This window comes from Eptatretus burgeri, chromosome 3 (genome assembly GCF_056783735.1).
Source record: "Eptatretus burgeri isolate ZD-2024b chromosome 3, Ebu_testis_v1, whole genome shotgun sequence".
In the NCBI taxonomy this organism is placed as follows: Eukaryota; Metazoa; Chordata; class Myxini; order Myxiniformes; family Myxinidae; genus Eptatretus; species Eptatretus burgeri.
The window spans coordinates 61,402,569-61,415,068 of record NC_140963.1 but is presented as its reverse complement, the minus strand read 5'-3'; the positions used below and the strand labels follow the sequence as shown (position 1 = coordinate 61,415,068).

Below are 12,500 nucleotides of genomic sequence, written 5' to 3'. Positions count from 1 at the left end.
ATGAGATGAGATGAGGTGGATGGTTAGCTGACAAGAACAAGCTGTTTCAATTTTGGTTCAGGTCTGTATACAGATCCATTCTATCAATGGGATACAAAACGTAAACTGTTCAGCCTGGCAGAGGTATGCACTCTCCTGGGTGCTATTCCAGTTGCATATGTAATAATATAAGTAGTGGGTCCCTAATGGACTAATCTATTGTAACTGGATTTTATTTTTTTAATTTTTTTAGTCTATGTTTTTTTTCTTGTTTCACATTTTGTTGGTAATCAGTCATTTTTTAATTTTGCAGCATGATTCGCGAGTCAACAAAGACTTCTCGGAGCGTAGCGAGATCTACCAGACTATTCGAGAACGGCACCGTGACGCTCTTCGGGTCAAAAACATTGTGAAGAATGGTTATCTTTGCAAGAGGAGTACGGGCTAACCTTGAACATTTCCCTTGTTAAACATAACACATCAACATTCTTTTTTTAGTTTGTCATTGCTTAACTCATATAATCTTTAACTGGCCTGTGGTTGTGCAATAAAACTGCAAGACAGTGTATCCCTTTCATCTGACCATATGTTGGGCCATCTACATATGCACACACAGGTTTGGGGTAGGATAGGTGGGGCAAGGTTAGCAGGAGAGGGTTTGCATAACAGTGTGGCTAATCGCTTGGGATCCAGTGATTGATTAATTTTACTCCTTATCACTCTTAATATATCGCTGGCAAGATATTGATAACAAATGCTATTTTATCCAACCTCCCATTGTTTCAACAGGCAAGAACAAACGGTGGAAACCACTGTACTTTGTGCTGGGTGGTTCCGATGCTCAGCTCTTCTACTTTGAGAATGAGAAGCGTGTGACCAAACCTAAAGGCCTCATAGACCTCAGTGTCTGCTCGATCTATACTGTTCATGAAAGCTACTTTGGCAGGTGCACTAACTCCCATGGTGTAATTGCATAATCACTCATTTGTCTGACATTGGGATATCGTATTGTACTGCTGATACAAAACTACTGTAAAATTATACAAGCAAACAGGAAAAGGCCTTTCATCCATCATGGCTGCACTATAAACCAAACTCCATAACTTCTACACAGAGCAGGAAGCACTAATTATACAATGAACATCAAGCAGAAATCTTGGCCATGCTGGCACACAATGGTCTACTCTTTTCAAATGATATCATGGGATTTTTGATAGCCTTTACATGCAGATGGGACAACCGTAACCACTCAACGAAGCAGTGTGTCCAAAAGACAGAATCACCAGCAAAAAGACAACCATAGGGATTGTGCCTGTATGGTGTTCGCTTTAGAGCCCGCTGCTCATGATGCTAGGATTCCAGGTTCAAATACTGTGTGTCGTCTCCTCATGTATATTCAAACTCATTTCATTACAAGGACATTATTGTCTCCTAATGTCTTTTTTCCTGCCTGTATTTTATGTACAATTCCTCTGTGAGCATTAGATTGATGTAGTAAATAACAAACTAGATGGTATTCATGGAATACTTCCCCATGTAGTTTTGAGAGGACTTTGTGCAAGCCTTTTTTTTTTAAGGTTTTTTTTCTTTCTTTCTTTGATCCAATATGGTGCCAGACCAGTGACCAACGATGTCACTTTTATTAAACTATATTTCCCATGGGTAGTTGATCAATTGGTTGAAGTTTTGCATTGATTGGTTAGTGGTTTCAACAATTGCAAAGAATTTTTTTTTCATACTGACCAGATCAAGCATTGCACTTGTTGAATTATGATGTCATAATGAAGGCACTGATGACATCATCATTAACGTATCATATTCCCCATGGGGAGTACTTGACAATGAGCCATGTGTAAATTTTTTCAATGGAGCAGTTTTGGAGATATAGAGGGGCAAAGTTTTTCAGTTTTTTTCAAGATGGTGCCTGTAGCATGTGACCTATGACATCATAATTATTGATAAATTCTACAGGAGGAGGCGCTCCAACGGTGAAAATTGTGTCCATTGGACCAACAATTGCAGAAATTTTTTTTTCATACTATCCAAATCAAGCATTGCACTTGGCGAATTATGATGTCATAATGATGGCATTATCATTAATATATCTTATTCCCCATGGCGAGTACTTGACAATACGCCATGTGTAAATTTTTTCAATGGAGTGGTTTCAGAGATAGAGGTGCAAAGTTTTTCCAAGATGGTGCCTGCACCACGTGACCTATGACATCATAATTATGAATAAACAATTCTACAGGAAGCGGCACATCTATGTGGAAAATTTTGTGTCAATCAGACTAACCGTTGCTGAGAAAATGATTTCTAACAAGCTCAAATGAGCTAAGATCCTCGTCCTCTTAATGATGACGTCATGAAAACGAATATGACGTCATTGTGATGTATCAGGTTTGCGATAAATTGTCTGTGCTAATGCCCGGCTTGATTCCCGCAAACAAAATTCAAACAGCTTGCCTAGTTTCGGAGATAATGGTATCGGCGATTTCCATTAGCGACAATATTATGACGTCAACTTTTTTTTCTCGGAAGAATTTCCAAAATTGGAGATGGTTACTGCCTGCACGTGGGCTTTCTGCGTATACCTGGCAAGTTTCACGAAGATCTGATGAAAACTCTGGGTTGTGAAACAAAAAATGCCAAAAATAGGAATGACGTCATAAAAATTGATATGACGTCATAGTGATGTATCATATGTGCGGTACTTCATCTCTGCTAATGCCCTGTTCGATTCCCGCAAACAGAATTCAAAAAGCTTGCCTAGTTTCGGAGATAATTTTTTCGGCGATTTCCATTCGCGGAGATATTTTGACGTCATAACTTTTTTTTCTCGGAGGAATTTTCAAAATCGGAGATGGTTACTGTCTGCGCGGGGTATTTTTACATATATATGCCAAGTTTCAGGAAGTTTCGATGAAAACTGTAGGCTGTGAAACAAAAAAAGTCCACAAGAAGAAGATGAAGAACAACAACGTGAGTATGACTTCGAGATCCTCCACGGGGATCTAAAAATGCAGGCACGCACGTACGGCACATGTACACGAGCGATCGCTTGACCCTGCTTTTCGCTTCATGAGCGCAGGGTAACAACTAGCTTGAGAGATCTCCAATGACACACTTGTAGAAATCTCATGTTAACCTCTTAAAGTAACAGTCATGTTGCCATCTTTTTCCACAGGCCAAACTGTTTCCAGATAGTTGTCCAGGACTTCAGCGATGGAAACAACATTTTCTATTTCTCAGCTGACACTCAAGAATCAGCACAGGTCAGACTTTGCTGAATTGTTTCCTGTCGTCTTTGCCTGTAAATGATCGTTGGTTTGATAGCCTGTATGACGGAATGTAACATTGAATGTCTGATGCCATGACGTACCATTGTTGATAATCATGATGAGACGATCCTCTTGAGTTTTACCTAAAGTGGATGAAGAGTATCCTAAGGAGATCTCTGGGACCTTTAATCCATTCCTAAAGCAGAAAACTGACCTTGAAGTATTTCCCTAAATCTGGCAGCGAGTCGGTAAGGCATGGGAGTCTCGGTGTTTCAGCGGCCAAACAAGCATGTCCCTTGGAACCCTGCACCATCACTTGTGGTTCTGTAGCAAAATGCCCAGTGAAATGTAGTTTCACTTTTTAGACTAGCTAACCATCGTCAAATTGCTTGAAGTGCATATGCTTTCCTGAAAATCTCAGAACTGTGAATTAGGGAATTGACGATGACTCCATTTATCAGCACACAGTGGCTGACTTTTCGGTATACACTTTGGAGAAGAAAGGTTGCAGAAGAGGCAATTTATATGACACCATGTTAAAAAGGGCGGTAAACATTTTTGGTGGAGATGGTGGTAATGATGTCATAATATCACGTGATTCCTGTCTGTGTGTGTTGCTGGTGCAATTATAGGAGTGGATGAAAGTAATACAGCAGTTCTGCACCAAATATCGACGGCAATCCCAGTGCACTGCAAACAGGAGGCTGCGACAGGTAGCACACCGAACATACCTCAACGTTGCACCGCATTGATCTCAGTTATTAGATCAACAAGTATGCAAGGCAAAAGAGCACACTTGTCCAGCCTAACCATGGCGTGCTTTTTCCTTCTGGCCGCGGAACCAGGTACGCAGCCTTACACTGTACGTGGAAGAGGCTCACAAATTGCCCGCCAAGTACCTCACGCATCCCTATTGCACTATCCTTTTGAACAATGTCCAGGTTGCACGCACGCCGGTCAAAGAGGGTCAGAACCCTGTGTGGGCCGAGGAGTTTGTCTTTGAGTGAGTTTTACATTGCATTTGTCGTCACCGAGCATTGCCCGAACCCACAGCTGATATTTCTCTGAAGGTCACAGCCACCAATTTTTCCTCCTATTCTTGTGGGGTGTATTTATTTATTTATTTTGTTTTATCCACATTTGTATTTTGGCCAAATTCGTTTTTGCACCTGTTTAAGCCATCCATACAATGAGGTAATTAGTCCATGCAAATGTCAGGCAATTATCCATAGGTGAGCAACACCTTTTCGAGATATTCACCAGTGAAACAAATAGACTGGAGTGAATCCTCGGTGTTTCCAGGCCGATCTTGCATGCATTGACATGATTTCTTGCATTTAAAATTTTGGTGTTTAACATGAAATGACTAACAAATTGGTCAGGAAGTAGATAACTCCACTAAACTGCCTGATTCACCTGGACTCATGGAAATCCACTTCCTTCCACAGTATCCACAATATGGATTCGGAAATCCATTAATCCACATTGTTGATGTCGTTACGAACACCGGTGTGACTTCAACTTCTCATTAATTGCGGGCGATTCCAGCCTGCTTCTAGTAAAGCGTGTCCTGCTGAGCAGCAATTTGGGTCTAAACTTTGCACCACACAAGTTATTTGCAGTTGAACCTCATGCAACATGCACTTGATATGTAAGGCCGACATGAGGTGAATCTCGGGTAAAGCTGCGGTGGCCTTTTGGCAAGTCACTCAGGATTTGCATGGCCTTAGTGATTGGCCATCTTTGCTCAAAATTTCCATGGTTCATTTTTGTTTTCTCTCTCCTTATTCTTGGGACATGATGTACACATTTAAAGCCCGAATGCAAATGAGCTGTGCCAATCGAGCTGGATCGGCACCACACCTTGTTTGTAAAGCTGGCAGCTTTGGAGTTGAATTGCTCTTGAGCATGAGGCATTCGGCTTTTCAATTGTTGTTGAACTTGGACGTGGTTGGAATTTGTTTCTGAATCTCCCTTTTACATTCTCTGCATTATTTTCTGTGCGATCACATCACAGGCACGCTTATCAAAGGCCTAATACTCACCTTTTCTTTTCCTGCCACATCTTTATAATCCTCCTTGATACCCTTAAGCGATCTTCCACCAAATGTTGAGATGTTCGAAGTTGTCCTCGGTAATCGGACGAAAAAGTCTAAGGACGTTGATATCCGTAAGTTCCGGCACACCCTTAAGAACCGCTTTTACGCCATGTAGAAATTGTTGAATTTTTGGCACAAATGTGGGAGTGTCAAGTCATTGGCCATTGACTGACATTAAAACTTATTGGAATTATTTTTGTCTGTTGTTGCTTTTATTTTCACTATTGGCCTGTCATTACCTGCAGAGCTTGCTAACTTGGTAAAGTTGTAAATGATTTCTTTCCATGTACCAAGTGTAATCTCACCAGTTTTGTTCTTGAAAGCAAATGCATCTCTGTCTGGTGAACATCCAAGGTTTCTGCCCTCTGTCTTGCATCTTTCTTTTGTGTTTAGTTTTTATGTGCTGCTCATTGCGAAAACTCGCCAACGGGCAGCTCACCGATGAGTGGTTCCAACTCTCGTCAAACACTCCACTCAGAGGTGTGGAGCCAGGCTCACTTCGACTGAAAGCACGCTACTCTTTGGAACTCATCATGCCCGAGGACAAGTACAGCGACTTGCAAGAGGTGTGTTTGGGATGATTTGGGAGGAGTGTGGAGTATGTCGATGAAAAGTTAATGATCCATAATTTATTGAAGAAGGTGAAGGAAATAGATCCCGAGAAAGGAGCAAGAGGCAAATGTCCACAGAAATGAACAATTTAAAAGTGTAAGATGTAATGGAAAAACCTTGAACATTGAAGCGAAATGATTTGTTCCGTGAAGCTGTCCCAGAAGTCTCGGTAGATGTCTGATAATTATGTACTGGTTGAATCGGTTGCACTCTGATTAAACGTACATCTTAATTACGTACGATTAGAACGTACCTTTTAATCCTTTAGACCAGGGGTTCCCAAACCCAGGGTCGTGACCCAAACTTGAAACCCCGTTTTTGAGGGGGGGGGGGGTTCATGTCAAAAGCATTTTCTCTGACAATTTTATCATAGGTACACTAGGTACCAGTATCATCTGGGTTGCGAGGCAAATGTAATTTCAAATTTTGGGTCATGGACATAAAAAGTTTGGGAAACACTGCTTTAGACCCTTAAGACTGCTGGGACGCCTTAGACTTTTGAAAACCCTCTATAACTTTAGACCGCTTGAAGCCCCCCTCCCCCCCATGACCATTACGACCCAACCTGGATCTCAGCCAACGGTACTCCATCTCTTCTGGATTTGATTTTGACCAATTTCCCAGAAAATGTCTGCTGTTCTGCTCCAATTGGTTCATCTGACCATCCATCCATTCTATTGGGACCATACTCTGTGCAGAGCGTTGGTGCTGCCTCAGCAGTCTCCTTGGCTATTGGGTACAATCCTGGATGGGTCGTCACTCCGACACAGGAAATCAGCAAGCTGGCACTCGTTTTGCCGACCTCGGAAGGATGACAGGCAGAGTCAACCACACCTGGTATTAATTCAAAAGCCGAGGGGGATTTGAACTCAGGATCCGAGGGTCCAAAGCCCATCACCCTAGCCATTAAGCCAACACCAGGCATTCATCTGACCATATGCTTGTTAAAGTGGTCATCTCTCTGGTGTTACTAGAGAACCACCTCAGTGTCGACGAGACTGGCAGGGTCTTCAAGCAGCCATCAAACTTCTAGACTGGTCTCCCATTTCTACTTTCTCCGACATCAACTCATCCTGGGAATTCTTTCAAAGAAATTTGCTCTCCCTCATGCACATATTTATCCCATCTCGCCTTCAGTTGTCCTATCCTTCCTCCCGCCCATTGTACACTGAAGCTTGTGGCGAGGCAGTTGTCCAGAAACAACTTGCCTTTGCCTCATGGAAAGAAAACCCAACTGAGGGTAATCTCAGTTCCTTCAAAAAAGCTTGGAACAAGTGTGTATCTACCCTCAGGAGAGCCAGGAAACAACATCTTTCTCATCTCAAGTCTGAACTCTCAAACCTGTCTCCCTCCGCCAAATCCTGGTGGCATCTACTTACCTCCACCACCGAAGGTGAAGGAGGTTATATTTTCACCCCTTTCTGTCTGTCTGTTTATTTGTCTGATTGTGTCCAGGATATCCCAAAAAGTTGTGGACGGACACGGATGAAATTTTGTGGACAGGTTTGTTGTGTGACAAGGCCAAACTGATTAGATTTTGGTGAAGATCCGGATCCGGATGAGATTGCGAGAATTTTTTTTAGTGATTCTTCACCATTGAAAGCGAGGCCGAAACCCATATATAGCACATCTCAAAAACTCGTGGACGGATTCGGTCAAAGCTTGGTGGACAGGCTGGGTGTGTCACAAGGACAAATTGATTTGATTTTGGTGAAGATCTGAATCCGGATCTGGATATGAGAGTTGTTTTATTGTTTAAGCGATTATTCACCATTGAGAGATGGGGCCAAAAACGATATAGTACTGGAAAGCATGATATTTCAGAAATGGATTGGGCCCGATAAGTTCTCGTGGATCAGGCATTATGTGGCGGAGGTATGCGCTCGACCGAGTGCCCTTCTCGTTAAGTCTGTTTCTGGTGGATGTTCCCCCTCCATCCCCTCCCTTACCTCAAATAGCTGTGCAGCTGCCACTGCATGTGCCAAGGCTGAGTACTTAAACTCTGTGCTTGCTTCTAAATCTTGTGTGCCAAACCAATTGCTTTCTGTACCCACATTGCCCAGTCGCACCCAGCTGTTCCTGGACTTTGTGTCCTTTTCGACTGACAAGGTGGAGAGCTTGCTGTCAAACCTCGATGCAGAATATATGTATGTGTACATGTATATTGTTGTAGATTTCCGCCCGTTCGGCGTGCGGACGACCGCCTTAGCCCAATTGCCGCACCCACCGAACGCGCAATCTTGTCGTAGCTTCCGGATCAATGCCGAAACCCAGCTACGGGTGTTTTTAATACACCATAAACCAGCCAATCCCTCTGTCCACGCGCTACAGGGTCGATTGCCGAATTGTCGATGAACCTAATTATTCACGCGGACAGAGATACCGGGAGTTTATACCTCGACGGGACCTGCACGAAAACGAGCCGCTTAGCGGCTCGTTCCATATGGGAATGCCGAGCGGTTATATATCGCCAAGTCCCGTTGGATGAGATTATTTTATCGGCTTTGTAATCAGCCAGCTAATATCCCGAACGCAATTATGGCAGTCAATGTAGGAAGGGACGCAACGAGCAGGTGACATTCAAAAATGGGGACATTTATTCGTACAGGCACGTAAGCAGTCAATGGGGGAATGGGGGCAGGACACGATCAAAAAGCCTACAGCCGATGTCTACTTATTATGTACAAGCACGTACTTACTCACAATTCTACTTCGAGACAAGGTGCCACAGACTTTCATACAAAAACCCAAGAAAGAAAGAACAGGCTCGTAAGCCTTTATTATTGCTCAGAGCCGGGATGACCGAAGGGGCTCCGAGAGGCCGGGCCGGTTACCTCTCCGCCCCTCGGTGGGCTTCGGGTTGGCGACCCTTGGTGTCTCCGTCTCGCTGGCTCTTTGCCAACGCTGCAGCGGCTTCGAATGGCGGCTTGGTGGGTCAAGGGCCTTGCGACGCGCCCGACTCTTCACGACTGTCTCGCTGCGCTCCAAGGCTTCTCCCACGAGCTACTGCTCCAGCGATCTCGACCCACCAACCCCACGACGACACTCCACTTCCTCCAACTCTCAACCGGCTCTCTCTCTCACGCGCCCTATTCCGGCGAGTGAACGCGGTTTTTTTATCGCCCCCAAGCGGAGGGCCGCAGTGGGCTTTTTCCACCCAAAATCAGCGCCCTCCTTCTCTTCACCTTTGAACCCTCATTCAGGCGGGATTCGCCCCGATCAAAGGCGAACGTGGTCGATGAATTGCTCTGGTTGTTGTTAAAATAAAAGATAGAGACAGAATAATGGCTAACTGAAGATGCACAGCCCGGCACACGAATAAATCCCTTTATACATCGGTGGGGATACTAACCTGGGACACACACTTACCAAAATAACTGAGCTAAAGGACCTGAATGGTGGTTTGCGAATTTCCACAACCGTAACAATATATATAATATATATATATATATATATATATATATATATATATATATATATATATATATATATATAATATATATATATATATATATATGTTGTTACGAATCTGGCAGCCATGAGCACACAACAGCCAGAGTCCTTAGAGATCAGTTATATCGGTAAGTATGTGTTTCTAGGTAGGGTCCCGTCCTATGTTTAATGGGTGATTAATTGTACGTGCGCTGTGAATTATTTTATCGTTAGGATTTTTGCACCACCAACAACAACGGCAACAACACCCATCTTTGCTTCTTCACCACCAACAATGACAACGCCCATCTTCGCTTCTTCACCAACAACAACTACTACTACTACATCCACGACAACAACGCCACCTTCCCGCACTCGACCGGTCACCATTACACACGTGTTTTTGGCTGAGGACGTGGGCGGAGCCTTCGTCACCTCGGGTCGAAGCTCCGCTCCGAGAAGGGGCAGAGAGCGTTTCCTCCGGCCAATCAGCAGAGGGCGAGCACCACATGCGTACCCGAGCCAATCGGGAGGCCGCCACGTGTCTCCTGACAACCCACGGTCCGATCAGGAGGCGAGTGGCGGGGAGAAGAAGCCGCTCCCTCCTCAAGAAAGGAGAGAGGACGGCAGTTCAGAGAATCGTGGCGATTGCGGCAGACAGTGGGAGATTGGCTTGGTCTGGACCAATTTTTGGGGAGACCATGTGATCGTGGCGACTGCAGACGGTCGTGGTCGTGGTTGGAGCGATCTGCGGTCCTTTGGAGGGCAGGTCTGGTAGTCGAGCAGCCAGGATCCTAAGCTGTGGACTTCGGGTCATGGGTTCGAGTCCCACCAGTGGTTCGGAGTCGGTGTGGCTGCACGAAGTGGACAGGTACCCTGGCCCGGCTTGACCGAGATAGACCCATGGGGTCCAGTTCTTTTGGGTGTGTGTGTGTGTCTGTGTCTGTGGGCCCCATCTGTTAAGTAGAGCTCTTTAAGTGTTTTCTTTTCATAAAACCTTTCTTTATTCGTGATAACTCTGCTCTATGTTCCCCTCCCCGATTATTGTTATAATTAAATATCCCTTTTGTTGAATGTACCAGCTCGTTTCTGTGTTTCTTTCATTGGCTTGGCACGGTGCGTGTTAAGAAATAGCGAAACAGTAAATTGTTCATTTGGACCGACAGGCCTCGGTAACCATCCGCTCGGGTTACACACGGTTCGAGCATGGTAACGGCTTGTTCCGCTCGAGGCCTGTTGAGGGTGTGAATTCCCCGGTAAGCTTTGCCGCGTGGGTACTTCGGTATATTGAAGTTTGGCAATTCACCCAACCCCACACGGTCAAATTATTGGCGATTCATGGTCCTGGAAGGGACCCGTGCCTTTCGGACTTATCCGAGGCTCATGACATAAACTCCGGTGTGTTCGGTGGAGCCGACACCACTGCTCCCCCCAGCGGTCGTCACAATACATATATATATATATATATATATATATATATATATATATATATATATATATATATATATATATATATATATATATATATATATATATATATATATATATATATATATATAGTCATGCGCCGCATTACGACGTTTCGGTCAATGACGGATCTCATATATGACGGTGGTCCCATAAGATTATAATGGAGCTGAAAAATTCCTATCGCCGAGTGATGTCGTAGCACTTCCAGTCATATAAAAGTACAGTATAAAAAAATGACCGTTTTTACAGCCATTTTTCCCTGCTGTGCAGGGGTTAGGCTTTTTCTTGAGGCAATGTTTTTTTATGGCCGGATGCCCTTCCTGACGCCAACCCTGGTCGCCTCTTACGACACACAGGGATATGGTATACCTATTCTAACCGGGGCATACACCGGGACTAGTACACTGGTACTCACTTCGCCGACCTCAGATGGATGACAGGCTGAGTCAACCCCCTGGTGTTAATTCAGCAGCCAATGGGGCTTAAACTCAGGACCTTGGAATCCCAAGCCACCACCCGAACCACTAAGCCAACACCAGGCTTGTAAAAGTACAGTATAGCACATACAATTTTGTACAGTACAGAATACTTGATAATGATAATAAACAAGTCGTGTGGACCCGTTATAATGGGATCGTTGAGGTCCATAAAATGTCATTGTGAAAAAAGCGGGGTTGCGCTAAATCGGGATTCAAGAAAATCAGCGTTCAACCTGACCCAATGTTGACCTCACATCCTAAAACATCCCTATTTTCACCCTATTTGACCCGTTTTTTGCACGTTTACCTTCTCGTAAGTAAATTACCTTTGAGTTAAAAAAAATTCCGCGAATAAATCGTTGTTACAGTTAAAATTAAAACAAATTACTTTTTAGTAAAGCTTTTGATGTTGTGAAAACATTCACACTGTTCTGAAAATACATCACACAACTGACAGGTGCTCGTTTCTTCATTTGTAAATTATAACATCGATTATTTATAAGATCGAAACGCTATTTATTCACCTTTCTATAATCGATGCGAGAGAAGATTGTAAGCAGCCACTAACAACACGCATGGCCATCATGAACAGCACAAAGGTAAAACTAACGTGTCTTCCGTCGATCTTGGATGTATGTTACAATTGCCTGCAGTATTCAGAACAGTAACATGCTGTACAGATTTGTCACCGAGGAGCAATAGGCTATACCATATAGTCTAGGTGTGCAGTAGGCTATACCATCTGGGTTTGTGTAAGTAGAATCTATGATCGCACAATGACGACATCGCTTAACGACACATTTCTCAGAACATATCCCCGTCTTTAAGTGGCGCATGACTATATAATTACAATTATATATATGTATATGTATATGTATATATATATATATATATATATATATATATATATATATATATATATATATATATATATATATATATATATATATATATATATATATATATGCCTGGTGTTGGCGCAGTGGTTAGGGCAGCGGCTTGGGATCCAAAAGGTCCTGAGGTCAAGCCCCGTTGGGTCACTGAATTAATACACCAGGGGGTTGACTCAGCCTGTCATCCTTCCGAGGTCGGTGAAATGAATACCAGTATACTGGGCCGGTGTATACCCCGGTTAAAATAGGTAT

The 12,500-nt window shown here is 43.6% G+C and overlaps 1 protein-coding gene across 4 annotated transcripts in view; it reads left to right on the top strand.

Annotated features, from left to right (window-relative positions):
- RASA1 (RAS p21 protein activator 1) overlaps window positions 1-12,500 on the top strand; it is a 142,227-nt gene that overhangs the window by 81,605 nt on the left and 48,122 nt on the right. For all 4 annotated transcript variants that reach the window (XR_015056176.1, XR_015056177.1, XM_085873702.1 and 1 more), the window contains exons 10-16: window positions 293-416; window positions 769-925; window positions 3,170-3,257; window positions 3,896-3,976; window positions 4,109-4,266; window positions 5,357-5,433; window positions 5,756-5,928. Coding sequence is in view for 2 of the 4 variants with exons in the window: in XM_085873702.1 (XP_085729828.1) it covers window positions 293-416; window positions 769-925; window positions 3,170-3,257; window positions 3,896-3,976; window positions 4,109-4,266; window positions 5,357-5,433; window positions 5,756-5,928 (858 nt within the window). In the remaining 2 variants the exon portion in view is untranslated. The remainder of the gene's footprint in view (window positions 1-292; window positions 417-768; window positions 926-3,169; window positions 3,258-3,895; window positions 3,977-4,108; window positions 4,267-5,356; window positions 5,434-5,755; window positions 5,929-12,500) is intronic.